The 22,040-nt window shown below is 39.7% G+C and overlaps 1 protein-coding gene and 1 long non-coding RNA gene across 12 annotated transcripts in view; one reads left to right on the top strand and one right to left on the bottom strand.

Annotated features, from left to right (window-relative positions):
* Positions 1 to 22,040, bottom strand: part of epha7 (eph receptor A7) — a 142,783-nt gene that overhangs the window by 74,676 nt on the left and 46,067 nt on the right. For 8 of the 11 annotated variants that reach the window (XR_013281120.1, XR_013281119.1, XR_013281121.1 and 5 more), the window contains exons 5-6: positions 11,335 to 11,670; positions 3,015 to 3,142 (exon numbers count right to left, since the gene is read on the bottom strand). Coding sequence is in view for 8 of the 11 variants with exons in the window: in XM_077510065.1 (XP_077366191.1) it covers positions 3,015 to 3,142; positions 11,335 to 11,670 (464 nt within the window). In the remaining 3 variants the exon portion in view is untranslated. The remainder of the gene's footprint in view (positions 1 to 3,014; positions 3,143 to 11,334; positions 11,671 to 22,040) is intronic. The other 3 variants (XM_077510066.1, XM_077510068.1, XM_077510073.1) reach the window with 1 other exon arrangement.
* Positions 10,102 to 20,153, top strand: LOC144010017 (uncharacterized). Its single transcript, XR_013281122.1, has 2 exons — positions 10,102 to 10,581; positions 19,653 to 20,153. It is a non-coding gene; the product is annotated as an uncharacterized LOC144010017 (long non-coding RNA).

Here is a 22,040-nt window from a genome sequence, read left to right as displayed (position 1 = left end):
CGGCCAGGACAAAAACCACACTGCTCCTCCTGAATCCGAGATTCGACTTCCCGACGGACCCTCCTCTCCAGCACCCCCGAATAGACCTTACCAGAGAGGCTGAGGAGTGTGAGCCCTCTGTAGTTGGAACACACCCTCCAGTCCCCCTTCTTAAAAAGGGGGACCACCACCCCGGTCTGCCAATCCAGAGGCACTGTCCCCGATGTCCACGCGATGTTGTAGAGGTGTGTCAACCACGACAGCCCAACAACATCCAGAGCCGGCACCTTACCGTGGTGGAGGGGTTTGCGTGTCCCAATGATCCTAGCAGCTATGTTGTCTGGGGCTTTATGCCCCTGGCAGGGTTACCCATGGCAAACAGGTCCTCGGTGAGGGGCCAGGCTAAGCACGGCTCAAAAACCCCTTATGATGTATAAAATTATTGGAAACACGTTTCCCTTGCCCGGGGTCCTTGGAGGGTGTGCTGGAGAGCGCTCCCCCTGGGGACTCCCTCGTCCTGCTGGGGGACTTCAACGCTCACGTGGGCAATGACAGTGAGACCTGGAGGGGCGTGATTGGGAGGAACGGCCCCCCCCGATCGGAACCCGAGCGGTGTTCTGTTGTTGGACTTCTGTGCACGTCACGGATTGTCCATAACGAACACCATGTTCAAACATAAGGGTGTCCATATGTGCACTTGGCACCAGGACACCCTAGGCCGCAGTTCGATGATCGACTTTGTAGTCGTGTCATCGGATTTGCGGCCGCATGTTTTGGACACTCGGGTGAAGAGAGGGGCCGGTATCGGTATCGGGAGCCAAAAAACGGTATCGGAACAACACTAGTCATTACGCTGTCCGTGTGGCGCGGTTTAGATTGTGGCCGATATGACCATGTTTCTGTTTTTCAAAATCTTTAAGAAACCGGAATTTTGATGTTAACCTGAATATTTAATGTCACAGAATCAAAATACTTTCACCAAATACAGTGGTAACTCAACGTTCCAAAAGGATGTGAAATTGGCTACACCCAAAATCAGGAAAAATATGGGCCTGACCTCGTTTGTGGAATCACACAAGAGAATAATGTGTGTCATCTCAGTGTACGTCACAAGATTTTAGTTCAACAAGCAACAAATAATTAACTCTGCACATTTAATGCCAACAGCGGTAATTAGTAATACCCATGTGACAGTTCATAATGTTAAATGTCATTTTGTTTTATGATAGACCCAATTTCAATTAATGTAATGTATTATTTATAATTATTAGTATAATAATTGCTGTAACGTATTTTCTGTATCTTTACTAAAATTTGTGAACTGTTCTTTAAAATGGTTTGCAGGGGTTCATTTCGTGTTTACACCACTTCCTCATTTATATTCACTGCCAGCCTTTGTTTGTCTGAAGCAGGTGTAATATTCTGCCCAACTCATTCAGACTGTAGTTGCCTCATTCCCATTCTCTGGTACTTCTTGCGAATCAAACTTTCAGATGCCTTTTATTATTTATGTCACATAAAGTTTTGTTGTTTTTGTTTTTTTTAGCTTTATTATTCTGGTTTAGACTTTTATGCCATGTTAAGACTTTTCATACTTGACTCATTTTGTCTTTTTTGACCTTGAATTTTTTTTTAAATAATCACAATTTACAATGTTTATAACAGATATTTACCTGAGTAAAATCAAACGGAAAGCATATTTACATTCAATGACTTCTAATTAGCTTTCTTGACCCCCGGATACAAGGTGATTGTTTTAAAGAACCCAATCAGAACAGACTCATCTTGCAGCCATCTTATATTCCTCTGAAAACTTCTCCCTTCTGTCTGTTTACACCACCTGCCAGGGAATCCTCCAAGTTTGGTTGCACATGTGAGCAGAGGTTATCGGCCATCAGGGGAAGTAAATAAAACTGAGTGAGTTTAAAAAAAAAAAAAGTAATGTTTTTTTTAACGCCTTAAAGAATTTAAAAGTACAGATTTGGTAGATTTTCTTAAAAAAAATATGAAATTTGCCAATTTGTGACTTATGAAAGTTTCGACCTGATGCCAGCAATGTATATACTAGTGCTGTCAGGTGATTTAAAAAAAAAACAACAACAAAAAAACAATCTATCTTAATTGATTTTAATCTCATAACCGCTAAAGGTCCCCAAATAAAGAATGTGAATTCTAGGAAATTACGGGAAATTCTTTTTTAAATAAGGTACAAATCACTGCCTTGTTGTTAAAAGTTCCGTCTTTGTTGTGTCATGTTTCGGTTTTGGGGGTTGGGTTTTGGTTTAGTTTTGGGTGTTTATGTTGTCTTTTGTCCTGTTTTGTCTCGTCATAGTTAACCTCGTCCACCTGTGTGTGTCTCCCCCTGCCCGTATGTGTTGCTAATTAGTGCCCACTGCCTGCTGTTTCCCAGGTGTGTCTTGTTAGTGTCTCGTTAGTGTTGTATTTAGTAGTGAGTGGTGTTTGTTCGCACGTCGTGTGTGCATTGTCCTGTCTTGTCTGTCCAGTTGAGGTTTGCTAGCTGTGTTAAGTTTCTCTACGTCTGGTCAAGTTTCTCTACGTCTAATCAAGTTTCTCTACGCCTGGTCAAGTTTCTCTACGTCTGGGCAAGTTTCTCTACGTCTGGTCAAGTTTCTCACCTTCTAGCCAAGTGTCTCCACGTCAACTCAAGTGTCTCCACTTCAAGCCAAGTCGTCCTATCATGCCCAGCCTGTCCTGCCAAGTCTGTTCACGACCTGCCAGGTCTGTCTTGCCATGTTGCAAGTTTGCTGACTACAACAGCACATTTGAGTAAGGCCAGTTTGTTAAAATGAATACTAGGAACGGCAACTGTGTCAGGCAGTCAGCATCAAAGTCATTTACGTCGATTAAACGGTCTTTGAAAGTAATCCGGTGGCTCCCACAGCAGCCACTGGCACTGTTATCATGCTAACGCTGTTATGTTCATATCTCAATTACAATTCATTAACAATATATCGTCAAACCCTAATACATAGACTTACAGTATACAGTACAAAGAAAGAGAAACATTGGCATACTTTTTTATAGTATTTGATTTCATATTCCGTGATGACACCATTCGGTTGTCGAGGCTCCTGCCATGAAAGCTGGATGCTGCGCTGCTGCACTTTCTCCTTGATGACCTCACTGACCAGCGATGGTGCTGCTGAGAGAAGAAAATACATGACAAGAATACGACTTTTGTTCCAACGTGCATGAACCAAGTCATTAATCAGATGCACTGACTACATCAACAATCATTGGCCCTAAAAACAGTAGGTATAGAAAGAATACAATACCTGCATTCCTAAGAGAATTGAATTTTTCAAGTTCAACATATCCACTTGCACCAAAAGCCTGAGACTACAGCTATAAAATACAGCATTTCAGTATATGCAAACATGTTTATACTTTTATTAATCACCATCACACATGCATTAGGGCTTTACAACGTGGGGTGGACGACAGACAGAGAGAGAGAGAGCGAGAGAGAGAGAGAGAGAGAGAGAGAGAGAGAGAGAGAGAGAGAGAGAGAGAGAGAGAGAGAGAGAGAGAGAGAGAGAGAGATTTATGCTATTTGTGAGATGTTTCAAGTTTGCATCCTGTAACACATGCGATGAAAAGATACCTCATGCAAGGAGCTTTCAACACAACACAACACAACACAACAAATGTAATCCAACATTTGAAGAACAAACACTTGGAGGAGTATTGCATTCAATAAAATGAAGGCAGATGAAGCAGCAACTAATCCAGCCCACACTGACCAACACACGGCCATATGAATGTGAATTAAGGCAAAAAAAAAAAAAAAACTTTATTTAACAAGGTAAGAAAATCTCTTTTCCAAGACCTGGCCACAGGGGCAACAAAAACACACAAAATAATAGTTCATCAGACGAACAGCCTTTCTCAGTGATGGAAAACACCAGATTCCGCTGCCTCACTTGGTGCCCCGCTATTTGCTACCTGAGGCGTTTTGCCACCGCCGGTACTTTTGGAGAACTTTTCAGTTTACCTTGGTAAAATTCACTTTGGACGTTTTTCCACCAACAACAATTACCAGGGTAATTAATTTCCCCAGGCGGCATCCAAGTACTATCTTAGCAGCATGGTCTTGCTGAGCCAGGCAGGAACTTTGAGGGGGCGGGCTGCAATGGCCACGGCTGATTGGTCATATTTGTGGGAGTTGTTTATACATCGGCTGGACTCATCAAACTGATTTGAATTAATTACCGAGAACTGCAAGACGCTGTGGAAACACAATTCTGGGGATGTATTCAGACCAGAAAAGTCGTTTAGTCCGTTTGTTTGGTCCGGACAAAAAGCGGGCTTTCTTTTTTTTTTTCGTTTTGTGCGGTTCGTATTCACACTGTGCTTTTTACAAGCGGACTATATTGCATAATCACGTCGACTCGCGTGACGATCTGTGCTCCCATTGGACAAAAATGACAAGCGCTGAACGTGGAACAAAACCCGGAAATGGAAGAAAACGTGACATTCCGACATGCTGCATTACTGCTAGGCATATTTGTGGCGTTATTAGATGTAAGATATTTGGAAGCATCAAGAGCAGCTCATTCAACGGAGGTTCCGCAACGTTGTTTCTAATTTTGGAACAGCGCCGGAGGAACCGTTGCGCTTCGCGTGCCCCGCCCCCACCACAACATGATGACAGCAGCGTGGCAAAAAAGGAATACACATAATTTATGAATGAATTTAGCACAATATTAACAACCAGGCAATATTTCCTCCACACGATGCTTGGCTACGGTGGCTTGTTAAGCCCCAAAAGGCATATGTCCTGCACTTGGAGTGGATCAGCCGTGGTTTGTATTCAGACTGCAAAGCGAACCGCACCGAGTGCGTTTGGAAGCGAACCGAGACCACCTCAGAGAGTGGGGCTCGGTCCGCTTGTTTGGTCCACACCAGGATTCGTTTGTGTGTATTCAGACCTGCACAAAAGGTTCGGACCAGCGTGGGAAACGAACTCTAGTCCTTTTAAAGCGGACCAAACAGTGCAGGTCTGAATATACCCATAAATTCCCTGCGGAACCTTTACCACCAAGAACTCCCTTTACCCAGAACTCAAAGTTCCTGGGCTTGTTGGTGGAAAAATGCCTCTGGATGCATATATATCAGCATATATCAGCCTGAGCTCCCCTGAGAGTATACTAACACATCAAAAGGACCCTGAAAGACGGCCTATCAACCTCTGCAGAGGTTGTCAAGCAAGGTCCAGAAAGTAAAAACCCTGCCATAGTTTGGCTTTAGCCACATTTGTTTCTCCTCAACCGGCTCATTTACCTGCCGGTTGAGTAGAAGTACCGATGACTAAAGTCAATCTGTTTACTTTCTGTGTCTGGATCTGCCACCTCTAATCCTCTATGACTTTTACAAGCAATACATGCCAATCCTGTGTTAGTATTTACATTTATGAGAATTAGGGCTGAACAATTTTAGGAAAAAAACAAATTCAGTTTTTTTTTTACAGATTTGTGATTTTCTTCTAATTGCGCTTCATTGCAACATTCACAATGTGCAGTGATATTTACAAACATTACAGAACATGACATAATACCATCAAAACTTTAAAAAAAAATTACTCTAATAATGCAAGGACACTGAAGATGTGTTGGGGCGGCACTTCTTTTTCAAGATTTTTAAATGGTTCAAGTAAGGCGGTACTACTGTACTACTTGCCATCATGTATAAATATGCAATTAGGCCTATGTTTAATGGTGTATCGTTTGAAACAATGCAAATAAAATGTTGAATCCAGGGCTCTAAATTAACACCCGCCAGCTCGCTAAATGCGGGTTAAAATTCATTTTGGCGGGGTGGTCATAAACCTTTACGAGCAATTAGGTAATTGGCAATGCAAGAGGCATTCGCATCTGTCAGATGTACCACACTACGCTGTTTAGTTCACTCCTACATATCCGATGAATATTACCACAATGCTACGTAATGACGTTTAATATTCCCATTGGCTGTGTGAATGTAGCTATTTCACATAATTGAATGGTGTGTAACCAACATGGCGGCAATGAGCAGCAATCCGCCAGTAAACAAAGAAGAAGATGCAACCAGCACGAGCGACGAACGGCAGTATTAGGGAGTTGGGGAAAAAACAGCGGGGCTAATTTATAATGTAAAATGTAAGTAAAACTAACATAATGCGGCGACGGTTGAATTTGGGACATTAGAGTTCGGTGAGAAGAGAAAGAATGGAGGGGATATGATATCGGCAACAGAGTGTGCAAAACGAAGAATCATGTACGTGCAATGGATATTATGTCTCAAATACATAAAGAAAATATGATCATGACATTTTGTTGGTTTTACACAGTTTGTCGTTGCTTTTTCCCCTCAATATAATACATAAGGATCACGATATTATCACGATATGAATGTCACGATACGATAATTATCATGATATAGTGGGGGGGGGGGTTGGCGATATTTAAAAAAGATCACAATATTCTAAAAAAAAAAAAAGCTCATACTAAAAAAAAAGCACAATATTGTGCTTTTGTACATAACAGCAATGCATATAAACCACCTACAATCTCTAATAACAATATTGAGGCACTTACTTGCTAATGCAAGCACACATTGACCGCTTCACAAACAAATTAGGTTCCCCTTCATCTGACAATTAGCATAGATTTTAAACATAGAAGGCCAAAACATCCCTAATAAAAATTTCACTAATAAATTAGCCACTAGAGGGTGCTAGAACTGCACAAATGGAAATCAACCTGACTTTTTTTTTTAACATATGTGTTCCTTTTAAATATTGTGAACATGACGACGACGATATTGTGGCAGGTTTAATATCACGATATCACGATATTGCCGTTATCGTTACATTCCTACTGCGTAGTATTTTAAAGTCACTCCAAATGCACTGCTTTACATTATGGGGCAGGAATGGCTTAGGAAGGACCATCGCAATTCACCATCATGTTTTCATCTTCAGGTTTTATATTTCTGAGCAAATATTTACATTTAATTCCACTTAAATGAGCATAAAGTGGACAATTTTGGTAAGTAGTGTGCAAACGGATTTGTCAATGACGTGATGTCATCAGTAGTTAACGTCGCGTGAATGATGACAATGAGTGATAGAATCGAAATCGATTCAGGACATTAGTATCGATATCCAGCCCGAATATACAATACTCAAAATCATGCATACATGCGTCCACAGTTAAGTCACAGCAAAAGGGTAAGCTGGCATTATGTGGAAAAGACTGCTAGACGCCGGAGAAGGGGAATACTGTGCAGTACATACACTTTCCATTCCACGACATACCACCTCCATGTTTTGTTAGCTGATATTTTATTATTTTATTTTATTACTCATTTTACTAAAGGGAACTAGGTTTGTCATCCACACCCTGACTGCTGTGGTCAATTTAGGGACAGTTTAAAAATCTGGTTGTGCATCTGGCAAACACGGCATGCCACATTTGCCCCTCCCGTCTCCCGTCCCCATGCGTTGGCACACATCAGTCCCATTTTGCCCAGAGTGGCCTGAAACATGGCTATGATGGCCTTTGGGAATGAGGTTGCCAACTGTCCCGTATTACCCCGGAAGCCCCGTATTTTGGGCTAAATTGTTATGTCACGTATGGGACCTCAAAAGTCCCATAAAATAATTCTCAATTCTTACATTAAATGCAGCAAACGGCATCTTTGCCATTTTTGGACCACGGCTGCTCCTGTAGGTTGACAAGTGACAAGAAAGTTGCTTGTGGTCAATAAAATGAGTCGCTGGGTGTGACGTGGAGATCTTGCAAGGTCAGAGAGGCAACTAGAGGGAGAGAGGCACTTCCTGGTTTCGTCACAGCTTCATGTTGCCTACACTCGAAATGCCAATCTTAATACGTCGGCTGCGAACGTATCATCGGAAGCAATACAAGATTTATTCTCGTAATGTTTATGAACAAATACTGTAATAATTTAATATGGCTGGCAAGTTTCGCAATTAGCGCTTAACACAACAAACCGCACTCTACAGGTCCTAGATCAGCTAAAACGATAATGTCACGAAGCACGGCACCTGTCAGCCAATCACAGGCATCAGACATCGTCACGTGCATTTGTTGTAGCGGCTGAGCAAGTGGCTAGAAAATAATAATAATAACGTGTAGTGTTGTCCGGTCGGTTAGGAAGAGAGAATGGATAAACCTGTAAGAAAGAAAATATTGTGCTTTTACAACAAGTATCCATGGAAAAAGTAAATATGGTGAGTCACGCTCCTCTTTTGCATTTTATTTTTTTTGCGCCCGTGTTTTTTTTTTTTAAGGAAAGAGACAAATTGTGGTTTATTTGAGGTTTAGTACGAGGTTACATAATGATGGCCTGCAGTAAGGATTAAAGGGAATGTACACATTTTGTGTGTTTCAAATCTACTCAGAATATACACTGATTTCACACATCATGCTCACACCACCATGACACCGTGCCGTGCACCTGTCCCTTATTTCGTGATGAGAAATTGGCAACCCTATCTGGGAATGTAGTGTAAACATTAAAATTGCAATGACAATTCTATTATACCATTGCAGCAGTGTTTTACTTCACCAATACAGCATCAGTTCAGCAGCCTCACCCCAGGTTTTCACCGGATGCGGTTGCGGTGCGGTGCGTCTTGACTGCGTGCTCCGGACGGGTCAATTTTTTTGTCAATCCACACCGGCTCCGCACAGCCGCGGTCCGGCAGCTCCGTCGCCGCCCACTTCCCAACGTGTCTCGCGGGACCGCGCGCGCGCGCGATCATGTGGCATTTCACAACGACAAACATACAGAAAGTCTGTGCTCAACAGAGAAGCAGAAAGAGAGGTGGACTTATTTTGATTTAACCTTTTCTTCTTCTTCTGCTATGAGATTCCATGCAGCATCCTTTTTTTGGTTGTCCTTATAAAAAGGATGTGCCGTGTCATATATTATTTTGTGGTTTTCCACCTCCAATATAAACCTCTCCTCGTCCATGTTCGCTGGTGTCTAAACCGTGAATGAGCACATGGCCCGGCGACGCCCACGTCACGTTTTGCTGAAAAGCTTGCGAAATAGGAGCTGGCGAGTGTTTAATTCTGAAAGGTAACTGGAAATTTATTTTGAAACTGCGTCGGTCTTCCTGTCCCGCTCGATGTGTTTTGTGCTAGCTTGCCATTTGCCGGAGGCCTACCGCTGCGGCGTCCGGCAAAAATAGAAAATAGGTCTATCCTTGCGGAAGGCCTGCGGCACGCCGCAGCTGAGACGCAGTCGACACGCAACGCACCCGCAAGCGGTGTAAACTGCACCATTCGAATGAATGGAATCTAATTGCTTGCGTCGCCGGACCGCACCGCAACCGCACCGCAACCGCACCGCAACCGCATCCGGTGAAAACTCGGGGTCAGGCCCATGTTACTAGATTTTTTTTAATAAAAAACTAAATAAATAAATAACATTTAAGAAATTTGTTTTAATGTCCCTCACTACTAGTCAGGTAACATGAAGGTTCATTTGACATTTTTTATGTATATTAAGAACGAGGGGTGTGCTGTCAAATGAAAGGCCCAAGGGGCCACAACAGATATGTTTAAACCAATCTTTTCATTGATAAGGAAGCCTATCACGTAAGCCAAAGGGGTAAGAAACAATTCGGATGATAAATAATTGTTTTTAGGGTATTTTTTGGCTGCTCTTCAGACACGGGTCAAAACCCATTAACACAAGGGAAGGTACAAGAAAGCTAACACAAGAGGAAGGTTAATAAAGAAGTATACACCAGTGGCGATCCGTCCTAGTAAGCCATTTAGCGGCGCTTGCCCGACCTCTTCAAAATAAAATCATTGAAAATATTTCTGTCAGTGTCCTCTAAAATACAATACCATAGTTCTACTGTTTTGGTCTCCATATTTTGTCCTGTTTTCCTCGCGGAGAGTGGAGCAGTCGAGTTTGTTTCGCACATACACAATGAGAAATCAATTGTGTTAGTTCCGTGAACGTTGTTTCGGTACGTGCGGCTTTTGAATGGCAAAAAAGCTGTCGGTCACGCATCTGACAACGCGCATGCGCAAAATTGGCTTACTTGGCTTGTTCTGTGATCAACAGTCATTGTTCAGTTCAAGTTCATCACCGAATCCCAATGAGTGCCCTTTTCCCGGCGAACTTTTGAGTTCTAAGTGGGGTTTTCCATTTATGTTGAGCACTATTATCTCTGATTAGTGAACGCAACACAGGTCTCGCGGGAGGGAGGGAGGGGAGGCAGCGTCCAGTTCAGTTAGCGTTGTTTGTTGTACTTTTTTTCTGCTAGCATTGTTGTACTGTGCAGATTATATTGTAACTTGCACTTGCTAGCAGTCAGTGGCTTTGCGTCCCGGAGATAGAGGGCCGGCAAATGGGCATATTTCATGCCCGAGGAGGCTCCAGCGTTCTCGGTCGTGCTCCGCGGTCCTCCGGCGAGCTCCAGGAATGCTCCAGCGAAAATATCATTTCAAGTGGTCGTCCTACTGGAGTAATCATCACGAACACGGGGAAGAATTTTGTTCCTCACTTTCAAGAAAGGACGTACGAGAAACATCAGTGGCTAGGTGGCTGTCCAAATAGGTCAGTAAACTTTATTGTTGGTTGAAACCTCTTGCAGCTTTTCTGTGATGTCATTTTTTCCCTCCTCCGGGTTGAGTTTACATCATGGTCACGAGCCAGTTCCGAATACTGTAAATTCCAACGAATTGGCAAATTGTGATTTTGTTACTGGTTACATTATAGTGTGTGCGTATCAACCTGCGTCAGTCCTGAATATTTCCGCTAATTTTATACCTACACAGCGGTATAAAATAATAGTTAATATTAAAACTAATAATAAAAATACCCCAAAAATTTTCTACTCGCTCCCTTGTGGCCGCTCGCATTTGTGACACTTCAGCATGTCCTCTCCAAAAAGTCACTGGTATAATGAATACACAACAATTTTGAAACAAAAACTGGATAATGTAGGCATGACTGTAGTGTCAGTGTGACTTAGCACCTACAACTTACCACTACAGTGAGTTGCAGCTTACTTGGGACTTGATTGGGACGTTGACCATCTCTTAATATTGTTCACTTCACATCATACAGTAACACCAAAACGCTTTCACACTAATTACAATATATCCCTCCCCACTTGCTCATTGACTAAGGCGACCCTAAACAATTAAATTGCAGTCATTAATTCAATTTGGCAGGCATGTGTTTTTAATTGACCAACTCTTGGTCTTTTTTCCTTTTTTTTGTTTTCTTTTTTTTTATTTTATTTTTTTTATACCTGGCTTTTACACCTATTAAAAGTTGAATAAATTATTAGATGTCAGTCCTTACCTGCTTGTCCGGTGGCGATGCTAACTGTAGCAAACAGCCTCTGCGTGCGGCTTAGTTCAGACACCCCGTTGACAGCCTCCACCTCAAAAGTGTAGTTGGCATGGGCCAGGAGGTCAACAATGTTCACGTAGGTATCTACTAATTGTGACTGTGCAGGGAAGTAGCCGACATTTGACCCACAGGGTTTACACTCTTCAGGTTCCCAGCTACAATGCCGGCACCTAACCCTATAGGTGACATCGTTGCGGCCACCAGTGTCGGCCGGTGGACTCCACTCCAGATTAAGTGTTGTATGGTTGATATTGTAGACGAGATTCTGTGGCGCAGAAGGAGGTCCTGTGAAGAGTGAACATAGAAGAAGCCGGTGTGAGAATTTTTAGATCCTACTGTCTATCATCCAACCAGTTTCCTAGAATTTATCTCCATTGCTGCTTACATAATACTGTAGGCTAGCATCAAAATGCAAGGACACATATCACCCTCTCTAAACAGTTCTTTTTAGAGCAGCCAATTTGGGGAGGGCTGTCTTATTAATCATGAACTTACTTTAATCTACCCGTCTGCTGTAGTGTGGCCGAAAGCAAATGCAGCTTTGCATGATGACTACTACTGTATGTGAATACTGGGACAAACACGGCGACCCTAAAAAGTACAGTGGTACAGCCACATACAGTATGCTAGAACCTGAATAGGACCCAGAGCAAGAGAAGACTCCTGAACAGGTTTGAGAGTTCCAGATGCTCCGTTGGGAGGGTTAGGTGAAAAAACGTGTACCTGATAAATGGAGTTAGCAATGTGATCCAAGTACGAATGTACCATAACTTTAAGATGTCTCCAATACCAAATATGCTAGTGAAGACAAAAGAAATTTAAACATAAATACAATCTATATATCGCTGGCGTCAGACTGAAACCTCATAAGTCATAATTTGGCAAATGTCTTGTTATATATATATATATATATATATATATATATATATATATATATATATATATATATATATATATATGTATGTATATATATATATATATATATATATATATATATATATATATATATATGTATATATATATATGTATATATATATATGTGTGTGTATATATATATATATGTATATATATATATATATGTGTGTGTATATATATATATATATATATATATATATATATATATATATATATATGTGTGTGTGTATATATATATATATATTAGGGGTGTGAATTGCCTAGTACCTGACGATTCGATTCGTATCACGATTCACAGGTCACGATTCGATTCGATACCGATTAATCCCGATACGAATTTATAAGTCGATTGTTGCGATTTTTTTTCATTCAAATTTAGAAAATACTAATCAGTAAGCTTGTAGAGTGTAAGATTTATATGAAAATGTATTATTTATTTATCTGAAATTTCAGTCTTATAGAGGTTGTAATCTGTTTCATGTTTGAACAGCATTAAAATAAAATATTAAGGCTTAATGTTCCGTTCATATAACATTCTTCCATGCTCAAGGTGTGAATCCTAACCCGAAGTCAGACGTTTTGTTGAATATTTTTCCATTAAAAATGGAAGTTTAAAAATCGATTCACACACACACACACACACACAAAAGGCAATGATGATAAGACGTTGAATCGGTAAGACTACCGAATGAACAATTCTGAGCTCTTAAAAAAAAAAAAAAAAAAAAAAAAAAAAAAAAATCGATTTTTTTTTAATTGAATCGATTCGAGAATCGCGCGATGTAGTATCGCGATATATCGCCGAATCGATTTTTTTAACACCCCTAATATATATATATATATATATATATATATATATATATATATATATATATATATATATATATATATATATATATATATATATATATATATATACATATACAGTGATACCTCAGCTCACGAACATAATTGGTTCCCAGAAAGTGTGTGTAAGGCGAAAAGTTCTTCTTCCGAACATTTATTTCCCATAAGAAACCATTAAAATGAGAATAATCCGTTCCCAGGTCCCTATAAAACGTAATTTTCTACTAAATAAGCCTTAAAACTACACAAAAATATACCTTATTTTATGTATAATAACTGTACTGTATAATAAAGTCGTTTTATTTACCTTTGTGATGGTAGTTCTTAAAGATGGTAGCAATGGTAGACTTAGCGTACTGGTACTGGGACGCTAAGTCACACAAACGCACACCTCGTTCGTGTTTTTCAATGATCTCCTTCTTCTGCTCGATCGTAATTTTCTTTAATGTCTTCTTATGCTACGTTCTCACCAAATCCGAAAAGGCGAACTCGAACGCTTCATTCGCGAGCGTTTCACCGTGTAGACTGTTTATGGAACGGTTGCCGCTCATTCGCGCTCACCGGAGCGGAGGAGGTGTGTCCCTTGGTGAACAAGGAAGTGGAGCACTTTAGCGAGTCAACAAAATGTGAGCACCGCCAACTACTTTCACTTCTTTCCTGGGATTAAACAGCCGTGGCACTATTTTCTCCTTTTTTGAGGTACGTGATAGCACTTTCGCTTTTTTTAGTGGCGCGAAATCCATTGACTACAATGCAAACGCGCCGCCGAATCGCCGTCCCTCGCTTTTGGTGAGAACGCAGCATTAGGCTTAACACTAGCCTGTGGTGGGGTCTTTTTCGGTCCCATAATAGCAAAAGTACACTCAATATGGTCCAAAATGTCGATCAAACACAAACCACGTCCCGCACTCAAAGAAAGGGGGTGACGAACTGGGACGCCGTGAGCATGCGTCAGCTTCTCGTGGCCGCCACCGTGGCGCTGTTCGACCGCGTGGTTTGGTTCGTCCGCCGAAAACAAATTCGTCAGCAGAGACTATATGCTCGCGAATTTAATGTTCTTGAGGCGAAAAGTTCGCGAGCTTAAACGTTCGTCAGCGGAGGTTTTACTGTGTGTGTGTGTGTGTATATATAAAAAACATCGATATCGCAATATATTGTTGCGCTCTCTGTTGCAATAAATTATCGATACACTGACAGTAAATATCGATGTCATGTGTCCAGTTGTGCAGTGTTATGTTATAAATGTTTATGTACTTTAATTTGTCTCACTTTACAATGTTTATAGTTAAAAGGCTAAGAGTCAGTGAAGCACAATGCAGAACTTTGGACATTGTACAAATTTTGCCATTATATAAATGCATAATTAGACATTTTTCTTTTTATGGGCATTTGTTTGGCTTTTTCAGTTACAGTGTTCCCTCGTTTTCCGCTGGGGTTAGGTTCCAAAAAATACCCGCAATAAATGAAATCCGCGAAGTAGTTAGCTTTATGTTTTACAACTCTTATAAATGTTTTAAGGCTCTAAAATCCCAGACCACACAATTTATACACTTTTCTCATTGAGGCATTTACATGTTCTCACATTTCTCTCTTGTTCAAACATTGACAATGTTCAAACCTTCATAAATTTTATAAAATGGGTATATTACTGTAAAAAAATATGCAAAATTGCACTTAAAAAAAAATCCGCGATACAGCGAGACCGTGAAAAGTGAACCGCGTTATAGCGAGGGAAGACTGTACATATCGTGATATATTGCTAATTTTTTTTGACAATATATCAAAAATCGTAGATATCGTGTATCGTGATATTATCGATATCGTGAGTCAAATATCGTCACAGTATCGAATCGTGGTTTCCCCGTATCGTCCCACCCCTAATATACGCATATATATATATATATATATATATATATATATATATATATATATATATATATATATATATATATATATATATATATATATATATATATATATATATATATATATATATATATTAGGGTTGTGAATTGCCTAGTACCTGACGATTCGATTCGTATCACGATTCACAGGTCACGATTCGATTCGATACCGATTAATCCCGATACGAATTTATAAGTCGATTGTTGAAAATACTAATCAGTAAGCTTGTAGAGTGTAAGATTTATATGAAATTGTATTATTTATTTATCTGAAATTTCAGTCTTATAGAGGTTGTAATCTGTTTCATGTTTGAACAGCATTAAAATAAAATATTAAGGCTTAATGTTCCGTTCATATAACATTCTTCCATGCTCAAGGTGTGAATCCTAACCCGAAGTCAGACGTTTTGTTGAATATTTTTCCATTAAAAATGGAAGTTTAAAAATCGATTCACACACACACAAAAAAAAAAAAGGCAATGATGATAAGACGTTGAATCGGTAAGACTACCGAATGAACAATTCAGAGCTCTTAAAAAAAACAAAAAACGATTTTTTAAAAATTGAATCGATTCGAGAATCGCGCGATGTAGTATCGTGATATATCGCCGAATCGATTTTTTTAAGACCCCTAATATATATATATATATATATATATATATATATATACACACACACACACACATACATATACACACACACACACACACATACACACACACACACACACACACACACATATATATATATATATATATATATATATATATATATATATATATATATATATATATATATATATATATATATATTAGGGGTGTCAAAAAAAAAATCGATTCGGCGATATATCGCGATACTACATCGCGCGATTCTCGAATCGATTCAATAATCGGCAGAATCGATTTTTTTTTTTTTTTTTTTTTTTTTTTTTTTTTTTTTTTTTTTTTTTTTTTTTTTTTTAGGATTCACACCTTGAGCATGGAAGAATGTTATATGAACGGCACATTAAGCCTTAATATTTTTATTTTAATGCTGTTCAAATGTGAAACAGATTGCAAACTGTTTGTGTACAGTGGCTCACGGTTATAAGCCTCAAGTTTTAGATAAATATATTTATACAAATCTTACAGTGTACATGTACAAATTTACTGATAGTATTTTCTAAATTTGAATGGAAAAAAATCACAACAATCGACTTATAAATTCGTATCGGGATTAATCGGTATCGAATCGTGACCATTCGTATCGGGATTAATCGGTATCGAATCGAATCGTGACCTGTGAATCGTGATACGAATCGGATCGTCAGGTACTAGGCAATTCACACCCCTAATATATATATTGTAAAAATCAAAACGTGGTCCTGTCTCTGGCTTCAAGGGTGTTCGTTTTTGTGGAGTAACACCTACATTTTGTCAAAAAACTATGTCGCTTCTATCATGAGCTGGTTTCATCTGTCCTATGTCCAGCTCGTTGCCGTTCTATCTATGCACATTCGTGAGTCACGTGACGCTGCAAACAAATAGTTCCAATAAAGAAATAAACTATTTATCTCTTTGTACTTTTAAACAAATACATTCGAATATATGCATAAAATAATATTCACCATTAATTTTAACTAAATTATCCAATATACAAAGGTGTAAATATGACTCTAGCGACAATATACAATATGTAGAACACACTACTAATTAACCAATAGACAATTGGCTCCTACTTTATATATATATATATATATATATATATATATATATATATATATATATATATATATATATATATATATATATATATATATATATATATAGTAATTTCCAGGGCATATTCAGTCACTTTCTAAACCACTTTTCACAGCCTCTTGGTTGAAAGTGGACACTGCAATATATGGTTTTAGGAGTACGTCTCATCAGCTGTTGCCACAGTGTTTAGCATGCTTGGGTGCGCACAATTACACGATAATCGATGGAATAATCAATTTCATATTCTAAATAGATTAGTTTTTTATCATTTGTCATCCTGTCTATTATTCCCTCGGTTACTCAAATAATTGTGCCCACCCGTGACACCACCCCGCACCACCACCAAGAATTGGAAAAACTGTAACCCTCTGAACAATCAGTTTAGTGTCATTCCTAAATTTATTGACTTTAAACTGAGGTCTTCTTGCACGATGTCAGGGACACTATTGGGGACTCCTTACGCATACTATTAAAACGGATTTCTTTTCAAGCTAAAGCAAGCCTCTTCAAAGTTGTTCATCTCACTGATGTTCACCTAAAGCCTGCAAATATTTTCACTGAAGCAGCAGCATTACTTGGCAATAAAACAGAGTCTGCCGAGACCATCTGAACCTTGTCAAATGTGAGAAGAATCGCACAGCAGCTGACCGCTTTAACTCCAACTGCAGACATGCTGGATATTCACATCGCATCGCTTTCTCCCTCCGGGCACGTCACAGAGCACACTTGAACCTGACACTTTCATCAGAAGAGTTTGTGCACCAAACATGCTGAAAACTCTTTACACTCACTGGCTACTTCAAGTGGGTACACCTGTGTTTATTTCAATGATAAGTGATTACAGGATTATTTATAAAGCATCCTCCCTCTCACCAAAAAATCTGAATGTATTCTTAATGTGGAAAATAGCGCTCGATAATAGTATATTTAATATTTTATAAACACGGATGCACATAAGTGGTGCACCAGTAGGCATGTGGACTAGAAATACTGTGCTCAAGTATTTCACCGAGCTTTTTGCAAAATAGGTCAATTCATGTGAATTGAATTGTCATCCTGTCTATTATTCCCTCGGTTACTCAAATAATTGTGCCCACCCGTGACACCACCCCGCACCACCACCAAGAATTGGAAAAACTGTAACCCTCTGAACAATCAGTTTAGTGTCATTCCTAAATTTATTGACTTTAAACTGAGGTCTTCTTGCACGATGTCAGGGACACTATTGGGGACTCCTTACGCATACTATCAAGTTAACCACCACAGCGATGGCTGATCACAGGGTCACAGACTGCAAGTCAGATCCATGCAACGCAATTGAATTAAATATGAAATTAATGTCTTTTTATAAAAAATAAATTGTATTGTTTTAATAGGCCTGGTAATAGTAGCCCTGGCCTGGTATATGTTGTCGTAATCCATCCAACCATCCATCCATCCATTTACTACCGCTTATCCGAGGTCGGGTCACAGGGGCAGCAGGTTTAGGAGTGAAACCCAGACCTCCCTCTCCCCAGCCACTTCAACAAGCTCCGCCGGCGGGATCCCAAGGCGTTCCCAGACCAGCCAAGAGACAGTGTCTCTCCAGTGTGTCCTGGGTCGTCCCCGGGGCCTTCCCAGGGAGGCGTCCAGGAGGCATCCGAACCAGATGCACCAGCCACCTCAGCTGGCTCCTCTTAACGTGGAGGAGCAGCGGCTCGACTCTGAGTCCCTCCCGGATGACCGAGCTTCTCACCCTATCTCTAAGGGAGAGCCCGGACACCCTGCGGAGGAAACTCATTTCGCCCGCTGTATCCGGGATCTTGTTCTTTCGGTCACGACCCACAGCTCGTGACCATAGGTGAGGGTTGGAACGTAGATCGACCAGTAAATCGAAAGCTTCGCCTTTTGGCTCAGCTCTTTCTTCACCACGACGGACCGATACAGCGTCCGCATCACTGCAGACGCTGCACCGATCCACCTGTCGATCTCCCGCTCCATCCTGCCCTCACTCGTGAACAAGATTCTTGAACTCCTCCACTTGGGGCAGGATCTCATACCCCTCAGAAAGTAGGTAGTTGCGCCCCTGGTCATCACCTGCCTTTTGTGAAGATACTAAAGTAACAATGGCATAGATATGCTGGGATAATTGCAGTAAAACATAACTAACTAACTAACTAAATAAATAAAAATAACAAGCAGCATAAGTATAACAGAGTGAATGTCAGCACAATCATGGCACACTGGTGGCATCACTACTGTGTAATCTAGATCTGGCAGCCTCAAATCCGTTAGCTACTAAACTATAGTTGGTATTTGGTATATGTAGTCAGGGCTAGACTGGTACAAAAAAAAACAAAAAAACCTGGCCTTGGCATTTTGACTTTTGGTCTGCATCACTCCTTGCTACCATGTAGTTCTTCCATTGAGGTTGATTGTTTAAATGTTCTCTCTATATCTTTGTAAATAGATTAATGGACTGCTCCCTCTAAATCAGGGGTGTCCAAACATTTTCATTTGAGGGCCACATACAGAAAATCAGAAGGACGCAAGGGCCACATAATGTTATGAAGAGAAATTGCGTTTAGTCCTAAAAATTGTACAAATAATTTATTTGTGCTTTTGCATATTTCGAAAAATGCTACAGTATATAAACCAATTTATTTGTAACATGGCAGTAGGGTTATTATAGTTTTGGAATTTTTCATTTTAATTAGTTTTTATTAGTTTTCAGTGTGGTTTCAGTTTTTATTTCTTAAAAAAATGCTTAGTTTTAGTTTAGTTTGTTAGTTTCAGTATTAGTATTAGGTTGTTGTTGTTTTTTGGAAACACGTGTATTACTGTCATGGTTTTGCTCTCAGGCCTCTGTTTGTTTTCATTCCAGCACCCAAGTGATTGGTGGGAGTTCCCTTCTTAATGACCGCACCTGTTCCTCATGGACAATCAATGGACTATAAAGCCACTGCGCCACCACTGCCGATTGCCAGATTATTCATTCTTGCTCACTGCCGTGCTGCCAAGTGTCTAGTCTAGCGTTCTCATAGCCTGTTCATAGTTTTTTCACGCGTCTTGAATTATTACGTCACCCTTTGTTGTACTTTGTAGTTGTTTGATTTTTAGCTTTGCGTTTTCTCACCTAGACCTGTAGTGGTATCTTTTCGTGTGCGTTTTTGCCACGTTATTCTAAGTTGAACTTTCTATTTTGTGTTGTATTATATGAGTTGTGATTCCTTGCCTTTTGTACGCAAATGTTTTTTGTTAATGACTATTTCTCTCCTTGCCTTTTGCAAGTGTTTTTGGTTGAGTTGTTTTGTTCTGGTGGTCAGACCAGATTTTCGGTTGGTTTGTTTCCGCGTATCTCTGTGGAATAAATTCATGATCCTCCCTTTCCTTGGTCTGTGTATTTTGGGATCCACTCTCGCCGGCTACCACGGCCCCCTTAACAATTACTTGTGCGCAATATTTAAAAAACCTCATGAGAGCAACGTCATCTGAAGGTGCTTTTCTATTGGCTGCTGCAAGATGATGTCACTTCTGTGTGACATACTTTCAAACGTCATTATTCCAATTTATATCAAAATAAATCGACTAAAAATCACATTTAAAATCACCCCCAAAGGCTCATGCATTAAATTCTTCAAACATCAAAGCGTATGTAGGGATGGAAGAATGTTGATTTGTTGTGATTGTATTGGTGTTGTTTTATGTTATATTTGTTTTTTGTCTTTCTGTAAAGCGCTTTGTGACAGTTTAGGCTGTTTGAAAGCGCTATATAAATAAACTTGAGTTGAGTTTTAGTTAGTTTTGTAAACATAAAATGTAGTTTCAGTTTTCATTTATTAAAAAGCATTTTCGATTTTATTTTATTTCGGTAACAATATTGTTTTTTGAATTTTTGTTTTTTCATTAGTTTTAGTGAACTAAAATAACCTTTAATGGCACCTGTTTTTCGATACCCTCCCTTCTTACTTTGACCATCTCCAAACATTTTTGTTTGGTTTATTTTATTTGAACTGAGTCAAATGCCATTTTTAGCACATGTCGCGGGCCACTGAAAAATGGACGGCAAATGGCCCCCGGGCCGTAGCTTGGACACCTCTGCTCTAAATTGTATGCCAGTCTCTTGGGGCAAAATAATAATTAAATAGCAGCGCATTGGCCCCAAAAACTGCACAACTGCCCTGTATGCCAGTTGGCCAGTCCAGCCCGAGATGGAGTTAGATAGCCGCGTCTGAATTGACGGGGTGTGTCAGTGCAGGAGAACCAGGCCAAAGGTAAGCAGGCATTAAGTCCAATACCTAGAAGGTGCACAGATTGCGCAGGACTGAAATGGCACTGGATGAACTATCAGGCGGGTGTAGGGAAACTGAACCGAGTTGTATCACAAAAAGGAATGTGCGCTAAAAGGATAGACCCTTGACTTCTTAATCATTTTGTTTTTGATTTTATCAAGTTTGATATATTTCATCTGCGCACAGTGATAGTCAAGATGTACTGAATATTCACAGAAATAGCTCAAATTTATCACATTTATGGCTCATCTGTTTTCTGGGTTTGGTCATGTGACATGAGCAAACTGAGCTATGATTTGTCGTTACCTGTTTCCTCAGTACACGTAATGTCATCTTCAGTCGACAGCAAGTGGCAAAATGTATTTTTAAAGGTATTAAGTGTACGTGAAAAAGAATGAAGTTATCACATAGAAAGAAAATATCTTCTTACTCCTGAAAATGGCTAAATGAGCCAACTATCTCTGTTAAGGCAGATTATTGTATAAGGAAGTGGTGTCCAAATTACAGCCCGGCCATTTGCGGCCCGCCATCCATTTTCAGTGGCCGGCGCCATATGCTAAAAACGGCATTTGACTCAGTTCAAATAAACAAAACAAAAATGTTTGGAGATGGTCAAAGTAAGAAGGGAAGGTATCGAAAAACAGGTGCCATTAAAGGTTATTTTAGTTAACTAAAACTAATGAAAAAACTAAACTAAAATTCAAAAAACAATATTGTTACAGAAATAAAATAAAAACGAAAATGCTTTTTAAAAAACGAACACTAACATAAACTACATTTTATGTTTACAAAACTAACTAAAAGTAACTATAATTATAGCAAACACGTCCTTCGTTTTAGTCTTTGGCAATTCATTTAATACATGAGCCTTTGGGGATGATTTTAAATGTGATTTTTAGTAGATTTATTTTGATATAAACCGGAAGAATGACATTTGAAAGTATGTCACGCAGAAGTGACGTCATCTAGCAGCAGCCAAT

Source organism: Festucalex cinctus, chromosome 21 (genome assembly GCF_051991245.1).
Source record: "Festucalex cinctus isolate MCC-2025b chromosome 21, RoL_Fcin_1.0, whole genome shotgun sequence".
Taxonomy (NCBI): Eukaryota; Metazoa; Chordata; class Actinopteri; order Syngnathiformes; family Syngnathidae; genus Festucalex; species Festucalex cinctus.
The sequence above is the reverse complement of the archived record's forward strand: the minus strand, read 5'-3'. Positions and strand labels throughout refer to the sequence as shown.